General features: G+C 42.1%; 2 protein-coding genes across 5 annotated transcripts in view; both read left to right on the top strand.

Moving 5' to 3' along the window:
- The window catches only part of acsf3 (acyl-CoA synthetase family member 3), a 32558-nt gene extending 7555 nt beyond the window's left edge, over positions 1 to 25003 (top strand). The window contains exons 5-11 of one of the 4 annotated variants that reach the window (XM_046389710.1): positions 157 to 302; positions 5443 to 5540; positions 5825 to 5951; positions 18633 to 18767; positions 19192 to 19300; positions 21744 to 21875; positions 24597 to 25003. In XM_046389710.1, the coding sequence (XP_046245666.1) occupies positions 157 to 302; positions 5443 to 5540; positions 5825 to 5951; positions 18633 to 18767; positions 19192 to 19300; positions 21744 to 21858 (730 nt within the window). In that variant the 3' untranslated portion in view covers positions 21859 to 21875; positions 24597 to 25003. Of the gene's footprint in view, positions 1 to 156; positions 303 to 5442; positions 5541 to 5824; positions 5952 to 13850; positions 14870 to 18632; positions 18768 to 19191; positions 19301 to 21743; positions 22953 to 23058; positions 23949 to 24596 lie in introns of those variants that run through there. The other 3 variants (XM_046389702.1, XM_046389693.1, XM_046389720.1) reach the window with 3 other exon arrangements.
- Positions 25004 to 25088: 85 nt separating this feature from the next.
- cdh15 (cadherin 15, type 1, M-cadherin (myotubule)) overlaps positions 25089 to 27837 on the top strand; it is a 32116-nt gene continuing 29367 nt past the window's right edge. The window contains exon 1 of the mRNA XM_046389681.1: positions 25089 to 25497. The gene's annotated coding sequence lies outside the window, so the exon portion shown is untranslated. The remainder of the gene's footprint in view (positions 25498 to 27837) is intronic.

The following is a 27837-nucleotide window of genomic DNA, read 5'->3' as shown; positions in this document are numbered from 1 at the left end:
TGAAGCAGAAGTTGTAACATAAAAGGGAAACATAAAGTTTCCACCTTACATGGCAGAAAATGTCGTTGAATGGTTTGATGTGCATGGAAGAATTTATGGCAATGAGTTATTCGGAGTCTGAAGCGTTTCGCCTCACACCCCGCCCTCTCACTCCAGGCTGATGGTTTCGGGCTCGGCTGCTCTCCCTCTTCCCACTCTGCAGCGTTGGGAGGAGATCACAGGACACACGCTGCTGGAACGCTACGGCATGACCGAGATCGGCATGGCACTTTCCAACTCTCTCAGGGGCCCACGCTTTCCAGGTGCACGATACGCTTATATCCACACACTTACACTTTTACTCATTATGGAAAAAGTCATGTATATTGGAGAAACAAGGAGGTCAGCCACAGATGAGCTATGTTTCAGAATTGTTTATTTTACCTCCTTAACTCTAGTGGAGGGCAGCATGGTGGTGCAGTGGTTAGCACTGTCGCCTCATAGCAAGAGGGTTTCAGGTTCGAATCCCGGTCTGGGCCCTTCTATGTGGAGTTTGCATGTTCTCCCTGTGCCTGCGTGGGTTTTCTCCGGGTACTCCAGCTTCCTCCCACAATACCAAAAACATGCACATTAGGTTAATTGGCTACTCTAAATTGCCCCTAGGTGTGAGTGTGAGAGTGTGTGGTTGTTTGTCTTTGTGTGTTGGCCCTGCGATTGACTGGCGACCAGTCCAGGGTGAACCCCGCCTCTCGCCCGTAGTCAGCTGGGATAGGCTCCAGCTCCCCCGTGACCCTGACGGATAAGCGATATAGAAAATGCATGGATGGATGGAACTCTAGTGGATAACAATAATGTCAGTCAGCACAAAGTGTCAAAAACACTAACAGCACAAAGTCAGTTTAAAGTCAAGGTATTGGTCCTCTTCCAAGCAAACTGTGGTGAGGTTATGAGCCAAGTGTAGCTTCAACGGCAGGAAGTGAAGCGAGAAGAAACGTTTCATAAAGGCATCTGATGATAGGCAGGTGCTCAAGCTTGAAAACCCTTTTGTGACAAAACAATCGGAATTTGAAATTTCCTCAAGTCCTCTTAACTGGTATGTAAGGGTAAATTACAGTAAAGAATGCAGGTGTGGTACGAGTCCATCACGATCACCCCCCTCTGATAGGATGTTCTTCACACTGAAAATAGCTGTCTAAAATTTGTTTTCATAGACCTTCTGTGAAAAAATAACCTTGGTGTCTCCCATGCTGTGTAATAATCAAGCCCGCCGTGTAGTTGGCATGTCTTATCAATCAACAAATTTGCAATCAGTCATTCCTTCCACTACATCAGTGCTTGATGTCTTCATGGAGATTAATTGAAATGAAAATGACTTCAAAGAGCAGAGGATTGGGGTTTTTGTTTTCCATTTCCTATCCAAGCTGAAGTTTGTTGTGGAGCAGCTGATAATAGCACATCCTGTTAAGTGTTGCTGAGCTGATTTTTCTTTTTTTGGTGAAATCTACTAGTCGTCTTAAAACGAGGCTAAATTTGATTAAAAGCTTCTATACATCAAGATATTATGGCTCCAAGGTTGTACTGCAATGTGTAGCAGATTGTAACACGTCATGGTCATATTTCTCGGCCGAAAGTGTATAGAAGTGCAATTCTACCGACTAGATGGCACGACACTGCTGTTTATATTCAGCCTCGATTATTCTGCACATTCGCCCAAAGAAACCAAGCTGTTGGTGTGAACAGTACCACACACTCAGGTTCTTATCTTTTTCATATATCTCTCAAATATTTTTAATATTGTTCTACCTCCCTTACCAGTTTGATACACTACTTAGGCTTCACATGTTGTGTTTGTGATCATAGGCAGTTTTCTCTGGCGTGATATCAGATAAAACCCCATGATCCCAGCTACGCCTCCCTCACACACGCAGAAACAAAGGCATGGTCTGAAAATGGGGTCAGACTAGTGGTGATTGCTTTCTTCTCACCACTTCCTCTCTGCCCCCCACCTTCTCCTCCCCCTCCCGTTCCCCAGCCAACTCTTCCCCTTCACAAGTACAGCTAATTAGCTTGCACATGGTTTGAGTAATCCTCTGTCTGGCTGTTTGGTTGGGGTATTGTTTTGTTTGTTTGTCAGGTTATGTTTGGCATAAACCAAGCAGGCTGTGTTTGATTCCTCTCAGGTGATTATTAAGAACGGCTTGAAGAGGTCTATTGATGTTTCCACTGTGTTTCTGTGTGTATGCGGGCATGAGCCTGTTTGAGTCAGCTCCTCTCTTTAAGCAGGTTAAAATGAATCAATAGCAACCACAGGAAACACTTTCAGGAGAGTGGAGGAGTGAAGTCACTCTATCTCCTTCTCTTACACTGTTTTTTCTTTTACATCCCCTGCCAGCTAAATAGCCAACCACTCAGCTCTTAATGTACTTATTGACAGCAATTTTATAAATAATTTTCTACTATATTTAGGGCATCTAATTGGCCTGATTTTGCGGTGTATCCTACAGTTTTGGAGCATTCAGATTAACAGCAGTGTGGCTTTCTAGGTTGCACTGCCCTTGTTTAGATGTAAATATGTGAGATCCGCATCCGAATCTGGTGCTTTCCATCTCGTTATTATGTGAATCTGCTGCCCCTTTCAAGTTTTTGGTTCTTTTCCTTCTTTACAACCTTTTTGTCTTTTGTCTGCTGGTCTAGAGAACAGAGACATCATCATGCCTCTAAGTCTGTCTTCCTACTGATCTCATCCTGTCAAAGATTTGTCATTTGAGACACAAAGCTTTGTAGTCTTTCGTGAGAGTCTTGCAAGAATAACTGTAGAACAGTCTTATCTGGACCTTTGTCAATCCTTCTCCACTCCGCACAGACCTTTTCCTACCCAGGATGTAGCATTTATAACCCGCACGTGCTCTTTAGGATGGCACTTAATCTTGTTGAATCATCTAAACCTGAGTGCTACAAGTCTCCAAGGTTTCTAAAGGTCCTGACACGATAGGGAAAAAGATGATGATAGAGGAGGGCGTAAAGGGGGGAGAGAGATTCCCTGAATTGCACTGTAAATGGATTTTGGAGACTTTGTCATTGAGGGAGAGGAGTCTGTTTTTGTCATTTTGTAGATGGCAGTTTTTTTGCTGGACAGGGTGAAGAACTCAAGGAAAATAACTTGTTCTACTTCACCCCGACCAGAGGAAAAGAGGATGAGGGGCTGAGACACTGACCTGTTATTTGTTTGGGTTTGTCTCATTTGCTATGTTTGTCCTAAAGGATAATTCACTTCTTCTAGGCTTTGGGTAGTACTCCCATTGTTTTGGCCATCATTCTGATCACTACGTTATACTCACCATGTGCTTTTCTGAGATTTGAGAGCTTTGTGCATATGAAGTCTGATGGGGCAAATCTGTGCTGTTACATGCTGTTTATTACCAACATTTCTGGTGCACTTAATTCTACTTGCAAATAGTTTGGTTTAGTTGATCTAGCTTGTTTACAACAATTCTGATCGTCCATCATAGATAGATAGATAGATAGATAGATATCATAGATGGAGTTGTAGACGTGATATTGTTTACAGCACACGTTTGCAGACACTCTTTCCTGGGAGAAAGTCACAGTGATGCACTGTGTGCACGGCTGTTGGCATGAAAAGTGACAGAAATAGTTGTCTGGAGAGGTGAGTGAGAAAAGTTCACACCCCGGCTCCTTCCTCACCTCCACACAGCTGACTAACTGCAATGTGATGTTGACGTAAATGTCGTATTGTCTGTTTAGGAGTGTTATAGAAACAGTTGGACGCCGGAGGAGATAATCAACGCTCAGACCACGGCATCACCTTGTCCTCACCATCCACAGCACTTCATCGCGCGGTGATCGTTATAACTTGGCTACATTCAGCTCGTGTAACCTTCTGACTCGAGCCTATTTGTCATCCTGCTTGTCCACTGACAAATGTTCTAGTTACTTTCGTGGTCAGTTGGTTTTCCCTGCTGGACTGAGCGCAACTTAGTGAGTGAGGTTGTGTGATGGACACTCACCCATCAGCAGTGGAGTGGATTAGATCAATATGAAGTGAGAGAATCACTCTTTAATCAGGACCTGACCTGCTCTTTATTGGGAAATCAGTGATCTGTGAAATGGCATGATAGCCTTAAGGCAGGCACACACACATATACACACACACACACAAAAGCCACTGAGACCTTCTCCGTGCTTCCCCTGTGCACTCTTTGCTATAATTACTTAACTCACAAGGTCACACACACACACACACACAGATGGAGACTGCAGGTGATGTCGGACCATGTGGTCTTGTAACACTTTTTTTTTTCTTTACACATTTCGCATTAATCTTTTCACTTAAACATTACTGCACTTAAACTCACACTTATGAACAATCACTGCATGTGTGACAGTTTTTATTGTATTTCATAATTCGCCGACTCACTTGTGACATTTTTATGCAACTGTGCTGCAATAAAAAGCCTGTCAAGCACTCAGCAGCAGTTAGGACTGAAGGACTGAATTCTACTGTACAGTTAGTACTTTTTTTTTTTCTTGTCAGAAATGGCATAAAACAGGTGGAAAAGTGGAGACTGTTATTTAAGTGGATGGTTATGCAGGTCCATGGAGTGTTATTGGCATCGTGTTGGAGGAGGGTGTTATTGTGAATTAGAAGTTGACTAAATGCTTTGGATGCTGCAGTTCAGCATCATTTTGACCCTTTTAAGACTCTCGATATTCCTGATAGATTGCAGTGTCTTGGAGTAAGGTTGCTCAGATTGATCGGCCGCTGATCGTTATCAGTTTTCATTCTAAAGAGTTTGATCGGTGGTCACACGTGAGACAGTTTCTCTGTGCACCACTAACATGCATACTGCATGGCCCAACAATGTCCAGTTGTCCCCAACAGAATCCTGACTACAGTACAAAGACTGAGACAAGGGAGACTAAGACAGCGTTTTCCCCAAATTCTATATCAGATTTATTGTGTTTAATTCTGTTCACAGTTTACAAATAATTTTTCATCTTTTAAAAACCCATTTCTTTGAGTTGAGCAAAAGACATGCAGTTGTATTTGTGTTGTCTGAGAAGTCCAAGAGAAAAACGGCTCTCTTACTTGGAGTTTACTTGATGTTGGAGAAAACAGCTGCATCAAGCATTGCCCGAAAAATCCCCATTACTGTCCAAGTAAGCTGACTGGTGACTGAGACGAATGACTTTCAGTTCAGTGGTTTACAAGCTCAGCAAACCATTTAGTAACCAACTATGCCCTGCAAAGGGAGATTAATGCCATCTTGGAAGAGAGCGCTCCCTCCGTGGTAGAAATTCTGGACCCAAGACAGTCACTTTATTGATCATAAAGTGTTCAACTTCTTTAAAAGGCGCAAAAATCATCCAATTTTCCTTTCAACTGACCTTATTCTTTTTGGACTTGTGTTTTTTGTGTGTTTCTGTTTGATTTGTTGACAGGGGCTGTGGGGTTGCCACTACCCGGAGTGGAAGTTCGGATTGTCTTGAATAACGCAACCAACACCGCAATCGTGGAGGGCAATTGTAGAGAGACTTGGGTAATCAATGAATGAATAAGCTATTGGCAGATTTTTTTTCTGCGGACAGTGGATGACAAACAGAAGTGTAACACAGCAAAAGTTTAATTGATTTAGAATTTCAAACCGCAACAAAAAGGATACAGATAGTGACAGTATACTTTCCAGAAATAACTATAACATATGGGATATTCTCATTTTATTCACCTCATTTTGCTGTTGTTGTAATTGTTATTATAGTTGGTTTAAACTGTATTCAAATCATTTTTAACTGTCTGTCTTGTCCTCTTTCTTCCATACTGCAGGTACGTCCAGGTCTGGAGGGGAAAGAAGGGGAGCTCCTAGTTCGAGGGCCGTCTGTCTTTAAGGAGTATTGGAATAAACCTCAGGAGACACAAGAGTCTTTCACTAATGACGGCTGGTTCAAAACAGGTACCAAACCCTCTTCTCATCCTCCTCCCTTCTCTCTTATCTGGCACATCAGCGTCGTACGTCCACACATGCTTTACACGAGCATTCCCTTAGAGGGAGTGAATCCTGCCACTAATTGCGTCTTCATGAGTTGTACTGTCAGACGGATTCACAGGAGGGGAAAAGTGTCAAAAGACTTTTTCGTCTTTGCTGCAGACTGCACTTTCAGGGCTTGATTTTAAACACTTAAAAACCAGGAGTCCAGTCCAGGAAAGCATGCAGGCACACACACAATTTGAGTGTGAGTGTACTTTGTGTGTGTGTGTGTGTGTGCGTGTGCACATTTTGGGGGACTATGAGGGAGTGATAAATGGACTATGTGTGTTTTTGGTGCTGCAGGGCATTTTTCCTCCTAAGTAGTTGTGACTGCTCTGGATCTTGAGAAACCAAGTACTGCTCTCTCTCTCTCTCTCTCTCTCTCTCTCTCTCTCTCTCTCTCTCTCTCTCTATCTTTCTTTTGTGTGTGTGTGTGTGGCAGCGCACAGAGAGGCTGTCATCAGACCTTCTCTTTCCCTGCAGCATAGCAATTCTTTTTCTACCCCCCAAAAAGGTGCAGAAAGAGAATCTCTGCTTTACTGCAAAGCCACCGGGAGACAGACATTAGGTTGCCGAAAGTGGGGAGTGTGGGGAGGCTGAAGGGCATAGAGGGACATGCAGAAGCAGTTTGAGCTTTTAATTGTCATGTAGACAACAGCAGATAAGAGCCAGAAGCAAGAGTGAGGAAAGTGCTGGAAGTACTGAGCTTAGGGATGTAGTGTTGAATGGGTTAGACAGGGTGAGCTACAAGCAGTGGCATATAAGGGATGGACAAGGCAGGGATGGGGAACTGCCGACGGTTGAGGAGGAGGTAAGTGGTGAGGGTGGGTGAAAAGAAGCAGGGAAGGAGCAAGTGACGGCGAGTGAAGCAAGGCAAGGCAGTGGGAGAGCAGGGCTGAGTGTGTTTAATTGGCTTTGCAGGCTGGAAGGACAGAGATCCAGAGCACAGCACGCTGCTGTCACACTCCATTACAGCCACTGGCCACATAATGAGAGCCCGCGCAATCAGCTCCCCGCAGACCGGTCCCTCGAGCCACACACGCACACACCCTGGACTACTCTGTCGGAAGCTATCAAACACGTTCCTTGCCCACCCACCTGCCTGTGCTCCCTGATGTCAATTTAAACACACACATGCAGTTGTGCAATGGGAGGAGTTTTCCAGGATACCAGGAGTAAAAGTTCTTTTTATTTTTTGCTAGACAATGTTAAATGACACTTGAAGCACTTTCAAAGGCCATCTCTCGTGGTCGAATCATCGGTTCAACTGATGAGCCTCTGAGTTTGAAAATGTCTGCTTCTAAAAGGTTTATATAGGGGAATTCCTCCGATTTTACACATCACAGCCTGTTTACAGATCCTGGGGAGTACTGCAGCACATGTGAAGAGAAATCATATTAAGTTTATATTGGCTCCAGAGAGAGTTACGTGAAATCTGATTTAAAAAAAAAAAAAAATGCCTCAGGTGATGTCACATGAGTCAGTGTTGGTTGAGACTGGTCTCTGCTTGAGGCTACATTATAGTTGCTACTAGCATAACCTGAAAAGTTGCACTGTCTAGCTGTAGCAGGCATGAATGATGTCAATATCTGGAACTCTCAGAAAGAAAACAAAAAATCATATTTCCATTTTACCAGTTCCCAGTTGCAGTAGTGGCCAAGGCTCATGGGTATTGTCGTTTCTAGGGCCATCTACAGAATTATGACAAAGTGAAAGAAAAAACTTAAGCTCTCTGAAACACAGAGGAAGAAGTAAACTGATGACCAGAACATAAACCTGTGGTTTACCAACATATCTTCACTCGCACAGACACATATGGCTGATTTATTGATAGTCACATGCTCAGGGGGACAATAAACTTCTCCACAAGTTACTCTTACTCCACACACAAAACTCTGCCATGTCCACACTAACCCTCTCAGTGTGGATGTCTGAGGGGAGGATGGTTAGATGGAGCCTTCTTGCACTTAACCTTCTCACACTCTTACGCTTTTTACCCTCACACCTGCTCCCTGATTCACACTCCACTTTTGTCTCCGACACTCCATCTCATCCTCACATTCCATCTCTGACTTGCTAACTCTTGGCTGATCCCTTGTCGCCTTCCCACAGAGCTCTCTGTATCTCACTTTTTCTACATCCGCCAGGATTTGACCTTCAGGTCAGGGAGGAATAACGAAAGGTTTTCAGGACTTAACTGCTTCTCAGGGACCTGACTAAGATATACTTGGGCTGTCAAAATGTATATGTTAACTTCAATTGCAGATGTTTGACTTAATAAAATGACTACACAGTAATAATAATAACTTATTTATATAGGGCCTTTCAAAAACCAGGTTTTCAAGTTATTAAAAACAAAATCGACAAATTGTACACTGAATAGAATGCGGTAAACAAAATTTAAATAGACAAATGGTGAAGGTTTAGGATAAAAAATTTAAAAAAAAAATTATATATATAAATGTATAAATTATATAAAATATAATATATATTTTATTTATATATTTATTTTAGATAAAAAGAGATAAATTAAAGGGGATAGTAAAAAGACAACATCACATAAAAGCCAGTCTGTTAAAGTGTGTTTTGAGAAGTGATCTAAAAGAAGTCACTGACCTTGTAAGCCAAATTTCATCAGGAAGGTCGTAAGAGACGCATGACACCTCAGACATCCACTAACTTGAATACAGTGAAATGTTTAAGGGATTTACCATCCCTGAATTGTGTTTTAGAAGCACCTTCTACTCCCAGGCTAAACCCTCCATCATCCGGCCAGTAGTAGTGAAGGAGGCAGGATTTGTACGCTGCTTGAGAGCTATTTTTGCTGTGACATCGAGAATTAGATAAATGTTGTAAATGCAGTGTTATGGTACTGCAGGACATCGAAGCAAATATTGTTTAACATTGTTTTTACATTATTTACCTATTTGAACTTTTTTAAAGTCAGTTCTTTTTTTAATCAGTCACTGGTCCTGGCTGGATAGCCATGAATAGTGCATTTTAATTTTCTTGACCCATAACACGGAATAGTGTATTTGTGAGGTTTAATGGGGGTATTGATCAATACCACGGCTTCAGAAATTGCATGCACCGCAGTTATTTGTCACCTACTGAAATGTGTGGGTTTGACATTTCATTTTTTGGTCTGTACAAAGACAACCGCTGACATTTGTATGTATTTATGTCAACTAACTAGAAAGTTTCATCACTGCAGTTGTAAAAACGTGAACTTGTCAGCTACAGGCCTCCTGCAGCTAAGTGGGAGACCTTTTAGCTGTTCAGTTCAAGTAATCCAGTGCTGCAGTCTTTCAGACCTTTTATGCATTTATTGCTTCTTCTTCTTGACCAAAGACTTTCTGGAAGAGCTGCAGAAGGAAATGCAAATTAATATGTGTTTCTATGCACTATACAGTTATGCAGTGGTTCGATGTTGGCTACATCAAGACACACAGTTAGTGGTACCAGTCAGATGAAGAAAGCATTTCAAGAAGGTCTGATTGACATAAGTAACATAAAGAACGTCGATCAAACCTCAAACAAACAAAAACAATTTGGAAAATGTGATGAAAATATTTAAACTTTTTTTTTTTATTAGCAAAGAAAATTCAAGGAAGATTTCAGCCTCCCATTACTACACACAGGTCTGATGTATTGGTCTGCCAGTTTCCATCGTGTTTTTTTTATCTGATTTTCTTTTTATCAATACAGCTGTCCTCAGCCAAGTTTTGCAAATATGTTGACATTCATTTTTATTTTGTTTGAAATTGAAAATACATGTGGAAAATCTGGATGAAAATGTACATACGGTTTGAGAAAGCCACCTTCCTCCCTGTTATCCAATGCTAGATTAAACACTTTAAGCTACTATGTATTCATAACCTAAAAGTTGCTTTTTGTTAGATCATCCAACAAAAATACATTGAGCTGAATTCAGAAAAAAAAAACATAAAAGATTTAAAATCCACTGCAGTAAAATGGTCTTAAAAACTGATCAGTTCGCACTGTGAGGCTGACACAGACTGGAAGATGAAGTCTGAGAAGAAAATATATCTAATAGGGGAGACTGACAGGTCAATAGGAAGAGGTGGAGAGGGAGCGATTTCCAAAGAAAAGCTGAGTGTAAGAAGTGGAGAACAGGTGTGTGCGAGTTTGGATCAATAAGTTCTCAGCTGGCAAGAGGTGTCTTCTATAGCGCGAGCGGGTGCTGCGTAGCATGACTGGCAGCTCTATAGGGAAGCTGTCACCTTCCCCTGACTTTCCGCTCATCCTCACAAACATCTCTGAGCACACTGATCTCCTCTCGCCTTTTTTTAAACCCTCTTTTTGTACACCTTCTACAGTCTATCTGCTGTCCAGAGCTACAGCACGAGTTCAGTTCAAGTTGACAAGGACTGCGAGGGCTTTTGTTGTCAGATTTGGTGCGCACATGTAAATGTGGCAAGTCCAGTGGCAACGAAGCTGAAACAAAAAGCTGGAGATGAACTAAAAGTGGCGCAGAATCGATTTGAGTTTAGCTGGTGCCTATCAGCCAAGAGAGCAGAGCGGGCGTCCTGGAATGGATTATAATGTTCTGAAAGTATAAAGAAACGTATGGATGCGTAAATTAGAAAGGATTTGTGGGTAGAGAGAAAAGCTTGGACTTTAGCAATTTTACGTTTCACATTTCAAATAGGGAGGCTTGGTTGTAGTAAGCAATGTCGAGGAAGCTGTATTTGGGGGTGACTATCAACCCTACCTTATCTGGTGTTTAATTATTCATTCAATTAACTTGGAGGCACTCAGGACTCAGGGGCAGAGAAGTTAAGAACAGGGTTAAATCTTTCAATTTTCCTCAGTTTCACACTCTTAATGGTTTATTCCCATGGAACCTTCTTACGTGAGACAACTGAATCTTGTACAGGACATAATTAGCAATAAATGCGGCAAAGTTTATTGAAAGTTGACTGTTTATGTGAATCCTTTTGTTAATGTGTGTGTGTGTGTCTGTGTGACTGAAAGAGATGTAACCCCAACTGTTAAAGGTGAGTTTCAGGTCTGCAGGGTAAATTCTCTCCATGGACAGACAGACAGACAGTCAGACAGACAGACAGAAGTGTGGCTCATATCCTGCAGAGCCATCACTAGTCATTTGTGCACATCTCTTTTGCTCCCAGCTGTGCTCTCCTCTTCACTGCCTCATCCCTCTCTGTGTTCCCAATGTCATATTTCACCTCGAGTTACATTGTGTCCTCCTAACTCCAATGTCAGAGCTCCCTGTGGGATCCACCGACACCCCACGCTCCCAGCGCTTTGTTTCAAACCAGCCACTGTCAGTGGATGGTGGTCCTGATTTTATTAACACCAGTTGCAGGTAAATGTAGTTAAACACTGAATCACGTGAGCCACCGAACTCCAGGAGTTGTTGCCTAATCGTTGACACAGTTGCACCTCAGAGAGGAGACGTACTGCGATTTCAAAAGGACCAAAATCAGAATCAGAATCAGAACTTTATTGCCATTGTAAGTGAAGAGGTTTCACATTACTAGGAATTTGTCTTGGTGATTGGTGCATACATAGAACGTAACAAGTAACATATAATAGAAGAATAAAATAAAATAAGGTAACACAAAATAAAATAAGATAAGTAAAATAAATATGTTTCTGGAGGTAGTCTAAAAGTGAGGTAGTGCAGGGTGGAGCAAAGTGATCTGAGTTTTGAAATCAGGTTTACTCTGTGTTCAGGTTTTATTATCAACTGCTATTTTCCAGAGTCGCTGGTGCCCTGGTTGACTAGCAGATTTGTGTGATTCAGTGCAGAGAAGGAGCATGTAAACTGCAGTTAAGTAGTTTGCGTGATGAACGTGGCAGATCTGAGGCAGACATCAATCCTCAAGTTCAGCTTGTTATCTGCTGGTGGAGGGGCAAGCCAGCGAGGAATATAATCAGTAACATTAACATAAAGCAATTCAAGCTTCTTTAATTGCATTATTTTAAACAAATTAGATCACTCATCCAAGTGCAAAGTGCTTTCTTGTACGATATTAATTACTAAAAAAGGAGCTGTGACAAAAGTTAAGGATGATAAATAATGTCAGAGCTGAGATTTCACTGCCTGGCCGTCTGTTATTTATCCTCATTAACTCTTCCATCTAGTCATCGAGGCTTTAATGTGGAACATTAATATTCATATATGCTAAGTGTTTACAGTCAGTCTGAGAAGAGGCACGACTCACATTTAGACCTCTCTCATCTTTGTGCAGAGAAGGCTCTCCTCTCCACAATGATGGAGGGCACTCAGCTTTAACCTGCAGTGTGGGGCTTTAGGTTGTGCCACATGTGGTGAAAGACTGTGACTCCACTCGTTCTGGCAGAGGAGAAGCATGTCCTCTTCAGGATCACTTTAAACACTTCACTGATGCTAGTGCAGCAACATGGATAAACAAAACTCGAAACAAACTTTGGAGTTTTGGTTGATGGTAAGGTAATTCGAGTTTTAACATGTTTGGCTCGCTAGGCTTCCCTGTCTGCATGTGCCATGTACAGAGGACTGCGCTGTAAAATGCATGTACATCCTACACAGCTTATGCAACCTAAACAAGAACTGCACTGTAGCTGGTCAGCTTGAGTGGTGATTGTCAGCTGTGAAGACGGCGTTTGTAGAAGGTGAAAGTGAAGCGAGCGAAACGCGTATACGTCATCATGCAGCAGAAAGTATTGACTGTAAAAATACTCTGCTGCAAGTAAAAACCCTGCATTGAAAATTGAAAATTTAAATTATGTCAATAAAATCATAAAAATGTGCTTAACTATTAACTATCATGTCATTGAATTATTATTACTCATGCATTAATAAAAGCAGGATTTTACTGTTGTAATTGGTTGAGGTGGAGCTGATTTTAACAATTTTATTTAAGCTATATTTCCTGATAAATTCATCTTTTGATTATTTTCTTGATTAATTGATACAGCGGATTCAGCCGGTCAATTTTTTGTAAGTCGTCTGATCATCTCAACTGTACGACAAAAAAAATCTTGATTTGTAAAGTGAGTTGCAACTAAAGATGACATAAAATATATAGATATTTTTAATTTGTAGTAAGTACATACTTAAGTAAATATATTTAGTTACATGCTGCCACTGAATTTATGGTTTCCGGTCGCTTTGAACTTTGGACTAGAGCCTGGTTTTCAAGCAATTTTTATGACAAGTTAGTATATGGAGCCTAAAGAAGCAGAAGAATCTTGACCAGAGTAGCTATGGAAGCTGTGTGTACTTCAGGCTCAAGAACGCAGCCTTTTTTTGTCAATAAAAAAATAGTTTTAAACCTTGAAATGCTGTAAAAGAAAACAGGAGTTAGTGGGGATTTCAGACAGGAATTTCTTCCCCTCAGACATACTGTGTGCAACACATGATCAGAATAAGGAAAGGACATATTTTCATTGTTCGGCTGTCTGAACGTTAACATTTATTTGACATAAATTTAATTACTTCAGTTTCGGTTGTTTCATCATGACAATGAAGGGAATCATAGACATGTTGACATGTTTTCTAAAGAACATTTTACTTTTAAACCACCTACTTGAGTGTTTGGAATCAGATTTTTTTTTTTGTTTCTTTTTTTAAACTGTTGCAGTCTGAGTTTGAGTCAAAGCCAAAATGAGAAACTAATGAGGACATCTTTTTATTTCATTGCTCAAAGTGCACTTTACGGGAGGTTACATGCTGGACACATCTCCAGTGATGAGTGGGGAACGCACAGAAACAAGTACATGGTACTTAGATCAAGGTCAGACTCGAATCACAGTCACAAACACTCATATAACAGTCACTTCTGTCTATTTCAGAAACAGCAGAAATCTGTAATGGGGCTGTGAGGCAAACAAACAAATGGATGATTTCTGTCACCTCCGCGGAAACTGTTTTCGAGCATTTTGAGTTTCCTCTCTCCTTCCTCGACACCTCTAACTTTAATGCTTGTGGCAGACTGACTGAAGTGTTTTTGTGATGTTGGCCTTTGTCATATGTCACACTCTGCCCTTTTCCCCTCACACACTTTTGGTTTCAGCAAAAACAACATGTCTAGACTACGTGTGTGTGTGCACGTCTGTGTAATTCTGAAACATTGTATGAAATAAGGCCATCAGAAATAAGTCAAAGTTACTGTACATTGATGATATCAACTGGGAAAAGCACTGAAAATACCCCACAGCTACTTTTTTTTTTTTTTTTTTTTTTTTTTGGAAGAAAAGTAGTTGTGATGTATGCCAAATCATAGATCACATTTTCTGAGGTAACATAAGTGACAGCACATCACTGTGGAGCCACCGTGCCGCTCCCCTGCCAGCTCGGAGGGTTTGTTGAGTGGGTACTGAGCGAGCAAGGCAAAGCAAGTTTGTTTGATGGGTAAAGAGCCCACAGCCTGGTGCACCTGGTGGTGTCTTATGGTTTACTTCTGATTTGCATCATCAGAATTGTGTTAAATATACTGGCTTGTCTAAGACTAAGCAGAGCTTCGAAAGTCTTTGGCTCCTTCCTGTTACATATGCTATTATTTGGCTGTTTTATGCTGTACTTTGCTTTTACATTTTCAGAGTTACCTTTACAACCGGCTTCTCCCCGTCACTGCACACAGTTCATATGTCTCCTCTTTTTATTTCCATCTAGTAGGCTCAGTGTAATATTGTCAGTTAACCATGGCAACTGTTACACCAATATAGATGTCTTTGAGCAACCAAAAAAATGACAACAGGAATGTAAGCCAGCTCTGTTAAAATGTTAGAATTGTTACACTCCAGCAGAAATTCTTTTCAATGCAATTTTGTATTCATTTGGTCATTTGTATTAATCTAAAAAAATTTGTGGCTTGAATTAAAAAAAAAAGTTGATTACACAAAATGCACAGTGTTGTTTTTCCTATTAAGAAAATCATGATTAATGGCTTAAAATAATGTTGTTTTGATTGTCTGAAATTTCAATTACGCTCGAAGAGAATGAAGTTTTCTGCAGAGCCAACTAATGTCCTTTTCTTGTTTTCTGAAAGACATTATCAAAGTTTTTTTTGCCCTCCGTCCTCCAGTTGAAGTCTTGATCTGTTTTTATTTCTTTTTTTTTCCCCCCACACTGTGTGCCTTCACTCTCTTTAATGCTTCAGAATGAGATGAAAGCCCAGTGCAATTAGGCTTCTTATCGTTTTAATTAAGAAAGCCATTCGGCCATATCTGCCTCCGACGCCATAACGCATAATGGCAGCGAGTCTCTGATGCCTGAAGTTGTGTTTGTGTGCATATGTGTGTGTGTACATACAGTATGTATGTACTTTTGTATGTGTTCAAGTTTGTGTGTGTGTGTGTGTGCGTCCTAATAACACAGTTCCCGACAATCTCTCTCTCTCTCGCCCTTCTATTCTCTTTTATCAGTCTGTGTTCTCCAATCACTATTCCCACTTGTGCCTCTCTGCAAACATGCTGTTCTATCCCTCGTTATTTCCTTCTCCTCAAAGAGAAAAGGTCAAAGAGTCCTGTATAAGTACTTCAAACTCAATTCAAGCATGTTCTCTGAGTGCTTCTTTTTAACCCATTTGTCAAACATTACCTCATTAATGCAGTTTCTTTCCTCTACTCTATGCTTAAATATTTGTAGCTAAATGGTCAAATTTTAGCATATTTTGCATATATATGCTGTATATATATATGCGTATATATGCTGTATACACAGGATGCACTAACAGCTTCTTAGTGTGCATGTAAACTGCCCCCCCCCCCATATTTTTTGCATGTAACAAGTACTCTACATTGCTGTAACCAAATTATTACAGCATTTTATTTTATTTTCCCCCTCATCCAAAAGAGGAGGAGAATAGAGAAAACTGTAAGTGCTCTGTTAGTGGTGTTAACACCCAAGCAAGCTCTTCTGCTCTCTCCCCATCTCCCTCCACCCCCCTCGCTCTCCTCCCCTCCCCTCCCCTGTTACCCTGGCCTATCAGCACGGAGCAGTGGTCTGTGAAGAAATTCCCAATATCTAAATTTACACACTGTATCAATCTTGTTTAATAGACTGGAAAGCTTATAGCCGCCGTGGCAAGCCGGCAGAGAGGGCAGCAGTGATAAATTGTCGGTGTGCAGGCGACAGCCGCCCGTGATGTATAATGAAATATTTATGATTTATCCCAGCTAATAAACTGAAATGAAGTGCGTGATGTATGGGAACAGATGGGCCCTCTATTGATGCTGAAGCAGAGAGGCAAGAGGGGGAAAAAGAGATGGGAAGATAGGTGGAGAGGAGGAAATGTGATGAGGAATGATCCAGAGGTAGTGAGAAAAAATGGAGGGCAAGGATGGGACTAAAAATGTAAAAAAAAATAAAATAAATGAAATAAAACAGACAGTCAGACAGTGTGTTTGGGTGACACTGTAGAGCAGTAGAAGCTGAAAAAGTGGACAGAAGTGTAAGATGGATAGAGGGATGCAGGGTGAGAGAAGAGAACAAATGAGATTAAATGATGGAGTAGAGGAGAGATGGAAGATGGCAGTAAAAACAGACCATCATCAAAATAGAATCCTTCTCCTAAAATGCTTCATCATGTTGATTCCAGGTAAGACAGAGTCCGTTCTTTTCTTTTATTTATTCCATATTTCAACTTTAGATTTTTTTTTTTCTGCTGTGGTGTCAGCAAACATGATCAGCTGAACCTGGTGGCAATGTGTCTAGCAGGGCTGTAGCAATGCTGAGGTAATGAGTCCAAAGTCTCCCTGTGCCACCCCACACCTCCTAAGACATAAAGGAGTAGCTCAACATACCACACAAGTGACTGGTCGGCTTAGCTTAGCATAAACAATAAGACTCTGTATGAGACTTTTCTCATCTCACTCCCAGGGAGAGAGTGAATAAGGTCATTATAAAAAAATGTTGAACTGTTCCTTTTAATAACTACCAACCAAAAATCATTTATTTTTTCAATATTTGTTGCGATATTACTTTCTGCATATTAATTTTACCCCTTAAATTATCCTTTCTGTAATACTTCTCCACAATGCTCGATATTAAAATCTGAAGGAAAACTTTTAATAAATACCTAAATTTTCATTTCCTTCAGTTTTGGTTTTATTTAAACAATGAAGAGGACATATAACCAAAATCATATCTGTAATCAAATAAAATGTGCAGAGTTATTTTGTATTACTGAGCATTAAAACTGACATATTTTAGAATGTGCTTAAAAAAAGATTTACAGCAAGCCTTAAAACTCGCTGTGTATATTTGTGTGTAATTGTGCACATGTTTAGAAATTTGGGGTTTCAATGACCTGAGGCATTAAAACCCCAAATTTGCAAAGACAATAAAGATGATTTTTCCTCCATGTCCTCAGTGGAGCTGTAGCTGCCTGACCTCTGCTGACCTCTCAGTCTGCTGCATTTATTCAGTCTTCTAATCTTAACTACAACATCAACTTAACCTCATCACAGTCTTTTACACACACACACACACACACCACACACACACACACACACACACACACACACACACGGCACACACTCTCTCCTCGGTCCCAGCTGCACCACCTGTAATAATCCAGAAGGACACCTTCCTGTTCCTACTTTTCTCCTCCCTGCTCCTTCCCTCCTGTGTCCATTTTTCTCTCCCCCCTTCGTCTCTCTCCACTCATCCATACTGACCCATTTCCTCTACTCGTCATCCTCAGGCCCAGCTGAGCCCCTCATCCCACATACTGTACTCATCCTCCCCCACACCTGCCCCCCAGAAACCTCTGTGTGTAAGTGTGTGTGTGTGTGTCTGAAGGAAGGTGTTGGTGATCTTAAACACTCATCCATCCACTGCACTCTTTCTCCAACACATGCTTATACACATGTTGTATTCACATACCTTCTATCTAAACATAAAGGAGATAATATGAACATTACTGATAGATGCTGGGTTTTTTTCAGTTTTGTTGGTTTCTCTCCTGATATTTTTCCCATAAACCCAAAAGCGATTGTCTTGTCTCTTTCAAGAAACCGCTTGTGGTGATTATAATGAATTAGGTTGTCGTGTGGCAAGCACAGCTCAGAATATGCTGAGAGTTCAGTAATGAGGAGAAATGAATGCAAAGAAGTTGCTGACTGCACTCTATCAGTGGAAGTTAATGGTCAAACTTTGGCATGTTTGCTCTGCAAATAGTACTTTTGACCAGATTTTCATTCATTTTTAACCATGCTAGTGGCATGACTCTGGTGATGGAAATGTCGGCCATTCAGCGCACCACTTTGGTCCGAACTGTAATATCTCTACGACTATTAGATGGATGTAAATTGGAACAGTTTTCCATGTCGTCTAGAGGAGAAATGCTAATGGCTGCCTAGTTTTCCCTGACCTTTTCTGTAGCGCTGTTAGTATTAGCCCATTGCAAGTGTGAGCATGCTGACAAAAATATTTCGCTTAAAGCACCACTGTGTGTCTAAGTACAGCTTCACAGAGCCACTAGTATGGCTGTAAACTTTGTTTAAAATAAACAGCAACAAATTCACACACTCACCTGTTTTTTTACCAGCTCATAAACAAAAATAACACAGACACTTTCTCACTCCATTTGTACTGCTCTCTTCTCTTGTTGTATGTACGTTGTGTTTTAGGAGACACGGCGGTGTATAAAGATGGTGTGTACTGGATCATGGGCCGCAGCAGCGTCGACATCATCAAGAGTGGCGGCTACAAGATCAGCGCACTCGAGGTGGAGCGTCACCTGCTGGCTCATCCAGACATCATGGGTAAGAGTGCTGTGGTTTGGTCTGCAAGTAGGCCAGGAAGGCATTTGTCGTTGTTTCGGCTCTGTTCTGTAGCACATTGGCTGTTAAATGCAATTACTATCACGTCCGGGGGCATCCACATCAATATTAGGTAAACGCTGTCGTCCTTTTGACACAATGACAAGACTTTTAATGAGTTAACAGTGGGATGTTCTTGACTGTCCCTTAAAATTAATAGACTATGTAGAAATGCAATGCTAACACTGTTCATCTAATGCGCATATAAACACAATCTAAATAAAGATAAGAGTCAGCACCTAGTCACTGTTCTGTTTCAAAACCAGCATGCTGAGGTGCGGAGCCAGCACAAGAAAGAAAAAACTGTTTTTGAGTCCCACTGCACTTAACAGCAACATGTGTACTTTGTGTGATTTTACCATTGCAGATGTGGCTGTGATTGGGGCACCAGATGCCACATGGGGTCAGAAAGTCATTGCAGTGGTGCAGCTGAAGAAGGGACATATGACTCTGCCGGAGTTGAAGACCTGGGCAAGGTATGGTGGCTTTTTGCTTGATAATACAGTAGCTTCCGAAGAAAAAAGAAAAAAACCTTCACAGTCCCCATCACCACACGGCTAAACCCTCTGGCCATGAGGCGACAGCGCTAATGACAACACCACCGTGCTGCCCTTCCTCCTTCATTCATGTCTGGCAAAAAGATGTTTGGTTGTCCAGCTAAGAAAATTTAATCTGGTGCAGCTTTTTCCATAACACAATGCAATGCAGAGTTCACATTCCTAGCAAAAGGTAGAGTTTATTTACAATATGCACATTGTAATTGCGCAGTTTACTTTGAAGCTGTCAAGATGGATAAAGTGATGGTCTTTTCTTTCTCATAGTAAACTTTGCAGCAGCAGGTAAAATAACTTATAACCATTACACCATCCTGAATCAACACAAAACATTAGAGCACTATGTTCCAGTTTTTCAAAGGAGTGCTGACCATCAGTTACATCTTAATTCGCTGATTCAAGAAGAAGAAGCTCTTTGTGAGTCCTGTGATAAGCAAATGAAGGCTCCTAATGCAGACTCTGCAGCTCTCTGAGCAGTTCAGCACATACATCCTCGGTGACCGGCCCCCAAGTCCTCAGATCAATACGAAGGGATGTGAGAGAAAGAGAGGACAGAAATGGACTAATGAGGGGAGCGGGAGGAAGGAGAGGAGAAGAAAAAGAGGAAGATGCAGAGGAAGCAAACAAATCATTGTTATGTGGGGCTTTATCTTACGTCTTCGCTGTTTTTTTTTTCCTCTTCCCTTGCAAAATGTCAGAGTTTATTTTGTGTATCGCAGATAGTTGATGGTGACGTGCAGCCCTTTGCTTTGGTGTGACTGAAGGCAAAAAACTCCGCTTTATTTCCCTCCTTTTTATTCTTCCTCTACATAGAATTTTCTCTAACCCATTTGTCCATCTTTTTCTTCACTCCCCCCCTCTATTTTTTCACTTCTACACTCTTTTTCTACTGCCCATTGCTATCATTGATTCACATCTCAGAGTCCTATCAGAATGCATATTGTGTGTGTGTGTGTGTGTGTGGAGATGTGCATTCCTGTAGTTGTTGGGACAAAAATCTGTTTACATAATCACATTGTGAGGACCCGCCTTACTTATGGGGACAAAGTGCAAGTCCCCACAATATAAGTCATTAAATGTTGGGGTGAAGACTTGCTTTAAGGTTAGGCTGAGGTTAGGGTTAGGTTAAGGTAAGAGTTAAGATTAGGCAAGTCATGTTTATTGTTATAGTTAGGTGGTGGTTAAGCCTCCAGGAAATGAACGTAAGTCTTTGTAACGTCCCCGTAAGTGATGGAAACATGACTGTGTGCATGTGTGTGAGAGTTTGTGACTGAGAGAGCGAGCGTGTCGAGGCTGTGGGCTCCATATGATGTGTGAGTGTTAGAGCCTACTGCTGTGGCCCGCTGGTCCAACATGGTGGATTACTATGGCTGTCTGTGACCCAGGTTAACTCACACTCACACACACACACACACACACACACACACACACAGCGCTTGCAGCCAGGGGTGCTGCCAGCGGACAGGCAGTGCCAGAACACAGCCCGCTGCTGAGGCCAGGGTGTAGCGGAGAGAGAGAGAGAGGGAAATAAAATGAGACATAAACAAGTAGATGGATGCTCACTCTTCAGTGCCCTGGCTTCCACTGTCAGTCTGAATCTCTGTCACACCCTCTGCGCCCCACACTGCCACGAACACACACACGTGCGTGCACACACGCAGACAGACGCACTGCCCTGGAGAAATTTGTGACACAAGCAGGCCCCATTACAGCGACAGTGTATGTATGCACATATACTCACCCACACTTTACTCAGTGAGTCAGGAAGGGGGAGAGACGGAGACATCTGCTGAAAGGAGTGTTTGATGGCAGCAGTGTGAGTCATTATGCTTGCTCGCACCACACAAGAACACACACACACACACACTCAGGCGCAAACAAACAAACTAGGTTAGAAGATAATAGAAAAAGCTTCGGGCTTGAAGACTTGACGTAACAACCATGCACTCAAAACGGAAAAAATAAAACACTTTTAATTATCCCAGCCTTCTGTTTTTCCTTTTATTATTTGTTTTTTGTTTTGTTTTTTTTCATCTCACAGTGATTATATTGTTTTGTAAGAAGGGAATTGTCTGTGTCTGGAAGGCGAATTATGGATATTATGGAGGAGAGCTGCAAAGTGTATGAAGGACATTTCTTTCCTTATCTTGACTACTCTGCCACAGGGCTAGCCTTTGTTTTGCAATTGTTTTTCCAGCTTTTGTTTTCGTTTTTTGTCGTTGCATGTGTGTACGGGGTTCCATGTGTGCGCATTGATCGGTGTTGTGTGTGTGTGTCCCTGTGCATGCCCGCCTGAATTGAGTCCGTTTATCTTCCTCTCTGCGGTAAACAGTCTTCGGTGTATTAACATCAGTGTTTATTGCAGGGAGCACATGGCATCGTACACCATTCCCACAGGCCTGGTGCTGGTGGAGGAGATGCCAAGGAATCAGATGGGCAAGGTCAACAAGAAGGACCTCCTGCAACAATTCTTCCCATGACTGGACCACTTAGATGCGTATGACAACATACAGTTTCCTGGTTAATGAAATGCAGGTGTAGTTTCCATCTGGTCCTTAGATCAAACAAACATCACAGACAAGTGTAGTGAGGAAATGCTCACTAATGGATCAATGCCTTATGGAAACTGACTTTGACCTCTGAGTTAACTCCATCACAACTACAAACACTGATGCAAAGCTAATTCTGTTATATTGAATGCCGGAAAAGCTGTGAATCAGTTGTTCTGCCAGGTATGTAATTTTTGAGACAATAGGAAACAAAAATGTGCTCAAATGCAACTGAATCTGTTAATAAAAAGTCCAAAAATAGTGGTTCAGATTGAAACTAACATAACAGAAATACAGTACGAAGTTAAGAAGTTGTCAGGTACTGTTAATTGGTGTGCAACTTAATATGACCCACTTTTGTAGGGTTTGCTATTGTCACAGTGTCCCAGTTTCACATCACGTACAGTATGAATTCTCAAGTATGTTTGGCACGTGTAAAAACATGCTAAACCTGCGGCATGACAAAGGTAAGAAAGCTCAAACGTAATGTGCAATGGAAATGGAGTGAGAGAGCTTTTGGTAAACATGAAAGGAGTATAAAATCTTTGGACAAACATCTGACTTTCCCTTTGTGAAGTTCATTTGACTGTCAGCTAGTTTAGCCAGCTTTTGCTCCTCATGAATAATGGCATGTAGCAGGAACAGGATGTTTATCTGCTCCAATGAAATTACTTAAATACAGCAGTGCCTCCTAGTAGAGACAGTTTTGGGTGCTAGAATATTCTGATGTGTTATTGGTATGATTATGGTGAAAATGTTTGGCAGCAGAGTGGCATGAAAAGGATCAAGATTTATGCTTAATTATACCCACACCGAACAGGACATACGATGGAAAGACATTGTGAACTTTGTAGTGTGAGCAGTGATCAGAAAATGCTGTTATATATATATATATATATAGAAAACGATTAATTAGGTATTTAAATCAATCAGATCATTTGCATTGTACACACACTGATGCCCTCGAGATAACAGATAATGTTTATCTGAAGATTAAAAAGTTCTATAACATTTAAATTAAAAAAGCATTTTGGAGTTATTTTTGTTTGCTTCTTTGACATTAAATACAGTGACTGTTACACATATTTCCTCTGTATGTGTGTGTGTGTGTGTGTGTGTGTGTCTGTGCAGCTGTGGTTACACAGGTGTGATGAGAGCCTGAAGGCGGATTCTCTAGCAAGGCACAACACCACAGCTGGATGCCCCACACTCCATCTGACTAACCCTCTCACTCCGCTCGCTCTTCTCACCTCTCAGCCTTTCTCATCTCCATTTCTCCAATACTGCTACCTCTTCTGCCTTCATCACAAGTCAAAACAGATTGCAGTGGCACCGGGACCAACTTCACTTTGAGAATCCTTTTGAATGAGCCCTGGTGTGCTGCCAGACAAGGCAGAAAGTGTGTGAAGAGATGAAAGAAAAGGCACAGAGAAGAGAGAAAAAAAAAACAAAACTTAAAGCAGGACTGTCTGAGAAATTGGAGCCTTAACAAGAGCTGGCTAGAGAGATTTGATGGAAGAAGGGGGGATGACAAAAATGAAGATGTAGGGGGAAAAAGTTGGCCTGAGGTTGTGAACAAGTGATATGCAAAAGGATCCAGAGATGAAGAAGAAAGCGAAAGAGAGAAGGAGACACTAAAATACAGATGAGATAAACAGTCATGATGAACATCCACAGTATGGAAGATGGAAAGAAACACAAGTGCAACCCCCAGCCAATACAACCTCCAGTCCGTGCACACACACACACACACACACACTCATCCGCCCACAGTCACCAGAGACCTGATTAAGAGAGCAGAGTTATCGATCTGTGGGCTGGCAGGCCAGGATGGATGAGCAGGCAGGGCTGCAGGAGCACCAGAGGACAGCTTCAGTGCCCCCAAATCCCCCATCCGCCGCCCCACCCAACCACCCACGCCAAGAGCTGGGAGTTGGCCAGGGCCACGGCAGGAAGACTCGGGCTGATGCTGCAGCTTGCAGGAGAGGGGCAAAGAGCTGGTGTGCAGTAATAGATACACTCTACTGTAGGTGTGTGTTTTTATGGGGGGGCACTCAGCATTCAGGTTCCAGTGTCTCCCCGGCGCACATGGGGGGGATGGAGGAAGCTGGTGGATATTCCCTGGACTCAAGCTTGATGGAGCACTTGTGCCCTTGAACTACATCCACCTCCCTCTCTCTCAAACGTGCACACACACACTGAAACACTCCCTGCCTGTGTTTGCTGGAGCGTGGTGGGAAAAGGTTGTCTGCAGATGGCTGCTTATTGGGCCCCAGGGTCCTGGAGGGTGGGTTATGGGGGACACGATGAGGTTGTTTATGTGTGTGAATCACACGGAGAGTTTGGGTAGAATGGCAAAGGTTTCGGAGAGACAGGTGATGTTAAAAAGAGATGACAGGAGTGTTCATATTACTGTGTTGTTTTAGAGTTGTTTTACCTCGTCACAGTTTCATTTTTAATGTAGGCCTGCCTCCAACTTCATATTTCATTTAGCTTCTTCCTCAGATGATGGACACATTAGGTTATAACAGGAACCAGCTGGCATCACAAGCTAACACAGAACTGAACCACTATTTCATTTCAGAAAGAGATTTTTTATTACATCGAGCATGCTGATTGAATGCCAGCTCATTCAATCACTGATTTCATTTTCTCTGTCCCCTTTTTAGAATTGTATCCCGAGATACACCAGGTTGAAGACAGACAGAAACATGTGGCAGTTTGCAACTTCGTCAAATGGCATTAACATTTTGGGAAAAAGAATTATTTGCTTTCTTACCGAGAGCTCGTGAGATGATTGAACCCACTCTTGTGCGTATGCGTTAACAGTGAAGACAGAGCCAGCTTGCTTGCCAGTTCACTTGGCTCAGCATTAAGACTGGAAACAGTTAGCCTGGACTTCTGGCATCATTGTGAGGTTGCCAGGAAATGGGCAAGGACTCCAGGAAGTTGTGGCTCAGAAATGGTCAAGCTCTAAAGCGCAGAAAAACAAAAACATGTCATTTTTAGAACCAGGCTAGCTGTTTACGCCTGTTTCCAGTGGTAATACCAAGCTAAGATAAATGACTGTTTACGGTATTAATCTTCTCACTGAACTCTCAGCAAGAATGTGAACAAGTTTCCAAAATGCTGAACTATAGGTACTTAGGTGAGAAAAGTGAGGAAGTGTGAGAGAGACTTTGTTAATTTAACAGGATAATCTAATAGTTAACGATGAATTGTTCGAATGTTTTGTGGCACAGAACAAATGCACAGTCTGCCTTTGTTATAAGTTGAGCCCAGGGCACGGCGACTCAGACAGGCACTCATCCTGATATGTCATACCGAGCATTCAGAATTTGAACTTCACAACGCAAAGATGCTGTAGTAATGTGCTCCCTGAACTCTGAAAGTTTGCATTTTGACTTGGTGCATACAGTATGTTACTTTGAAACTCATCCTCTGTCACTCTGCACCCCCCACCCACCACCTCCAGGAGTCTCAGCCCGTCATTCTGCTGTGAACATGAAAGCCGTCCATCATGAAGGATTCCGGAGCAGAAAGAAGTTCCTCCCTCTTTGAACACTAAAGGTCAGCTCAGACTCTTCTTCGTGAGCCACAGAAACAACTCAATTCACAGCAGAGCACATAGTATGCGCTGCTGGTCTGTTGTACGTCACTGACACAAACAGGAAATCAGGCTACGATTATGCAGTCAGATATTCACATGTGTTCACTTTTGACAATCACAAAGGGCTTCTGGCCTGTAGCTAGTTGATCAGCGTGACAGGCTTTATGGATGTAAGTGGGCAGAGAGAGGAGTGATGGGAAGATGACAGGCAAGGCTCTTCAGCCCCAGGGACACCCTTAGTCTACAGTATACACACACACATAGACACACACACGTCAGTGAATCCAGAACCCCAGCAGGTCTGTGTGGGTGCATAACCGATGCTTGTAGTGGCAGGTTGTTGTTTACATGGAGCTCATGTTTATTCTAAAGCTGCTTACACCTCACTGGCTCAGCCTCGGGCTTTGTTCCTGTGAAACTCCTGCTGACTCGCTCTCTGTTTTCTCTTTGCCTTTTTTCTCCGTTGACCTTTTTCCCCTCCTTCTCTTTTTATCGCTCTGCTTTTTTTCCTTTCTTCTCCTGTCCCTCATTACTGTCCGTTGATCGTGTTTGTCTCACGGTGTTGTGATGACAAGTCGTTCTGCAGTGGACAGGACGCTGGTGCTCCACTTCTGTGGTGGAAAAATATGCAGTTTTATTCCGTTTACTCAAGTACAACGTTATGGTACGAGTAGTTTCTACTTCTACACCACATTTCAGATGTATTTTTTACTCTGCTACATTAATCTGGCAGCTATTGTACAGAAGAGATCATCAGTAATCATCTTTATTGTCATCAGTAATAATGATTCCAAAGGGAAATCAATATCACACTAATAGGGACTGAATGAATGTTTTTGATATTTGAGGTATGTTTTTTTGCTTAAACTTATGTACTTTTATTTGTAAGCACTTACTTGTATTTAGTATTTTTTGCATGGTGCTATACCTGCTTTGACTTAAATGAGCGCTCCTTCCACCGCTGTCATTATGTTTGCAGTTGAAGAAAGCTAAAAAAATAAATAAATAAATAAAACCAAAACAGAATCAATAGTGAATTATCATGTTCTAGCTCTCATAACTTGGCCCACTCAACAATGGGGAGAGACAAGGTCATGAGAGAATAAATAGCAGGCAGACTAGCTAATGATCTATCATTCTGGACAAGCGGCTACACTCGAGAGCGAGCTGGCTGACAAGATCATTAATAAAAGCTGCTGGGAGAGTGATCGATCGGCTTGATGGATGATCAGAGCTACAAATACTATAAAACACCTGGATGTCAAGCCTCATCTCTTTGAGGAGAGGGGAAGGGAGAGCGCCTTAAAAAAATAAAAAAATCCAGACCCCGGCAGGGAGTCGCCAGGGAGGATCAAACTCTGACTTTCAACCTCTGTACTGTGCTGGAAGATGAGTTCAGCGTTGCGGCCGCTTGTGGGATTTTGTGAATGCATCTGTGCATAGCTGAGCCGTGTCTCTGTGTTTGATGCGGTCCGTGTGTGTTGTGGTCCACGGAAGCTCAGTGTGAGCGCATCAGTGTAATTTGAGGTAGATCAGGGAGTCAGCAGGTGTCGTGCTGTACAGGCTGCTGCAGCAGTCCACTGTGGTGTAATGGGAGGTATTTATTATTGACGTGCTCCCCTCACACCATTACTGAGCTCTGCGGTGGTAATCTGTGTCGATGCTACGTATCTCCGCTTCCCCTTTCTTCTCTGCGCTTTCTCCCTGTTCTATCTGTAGCATCTGCCAATGAGTTACAGTGTCCCTTTTGTCATCCGTCCCCCGCCCCACACACACACACACACACACAGGCCTTACTCAGCAGTTCATCTCGATTCCTAATCTTTGCAGCGGGAGAGAGAGAGAATGAGTTCAGAAGTAGTGTAGTCTCCTTGCATGGCTGCTTGTATCAATATCTGTACATTGATCTGGCCTCGCCTCTCCTCCTTCATTCGCCCAGATATAGATTGGTTTTCCCAGCAGGTATCTGGGCCTGGGATCTGACTGATGGGCGGAGTGCGTGAGGGAGGGTGTATTGAACCAGGGCGTCCCACGTGCCAGTGGAGTGTGTTAGACCACTGAGCAAAAAGCACCGTGAGGAGGAGGAAAAGGGGTCGAGGTTACAGTTCACACAAGACTCCCAGCCATTGGGAAAAGGAGTGACGTTCTTATCAGTTCTCGATCAATATAAAGATAAAGTGTCGGGCTGCCACAAACATTTTCATTATCAGTTAAGCTGTTGATTACTTGTAGAGTTCATCGATTAATCATTTATTCTATAAAACCTCCAAGCTGGCTTCTTCACGTCGGACATCCAGACT

This window comes from Scatophagus argus, chromosome 1, assembly GCF_020382885.2.
Source record: "Scatophagus argus isolate fScaArg1 chromosome 1, fScaArg1.pri, whole genome shotgun sequence".
NCBI lineage: Eukaryota > Metazoa > Chordata > Actinopteri > Scatophagidae > Scatophagus > Scatophagus argus.
The sequence above is the reverse complement of the archived record's forward strand: the minus strand, read 5'-3'. Positions and strand labels throughout refer to the sequence as shown.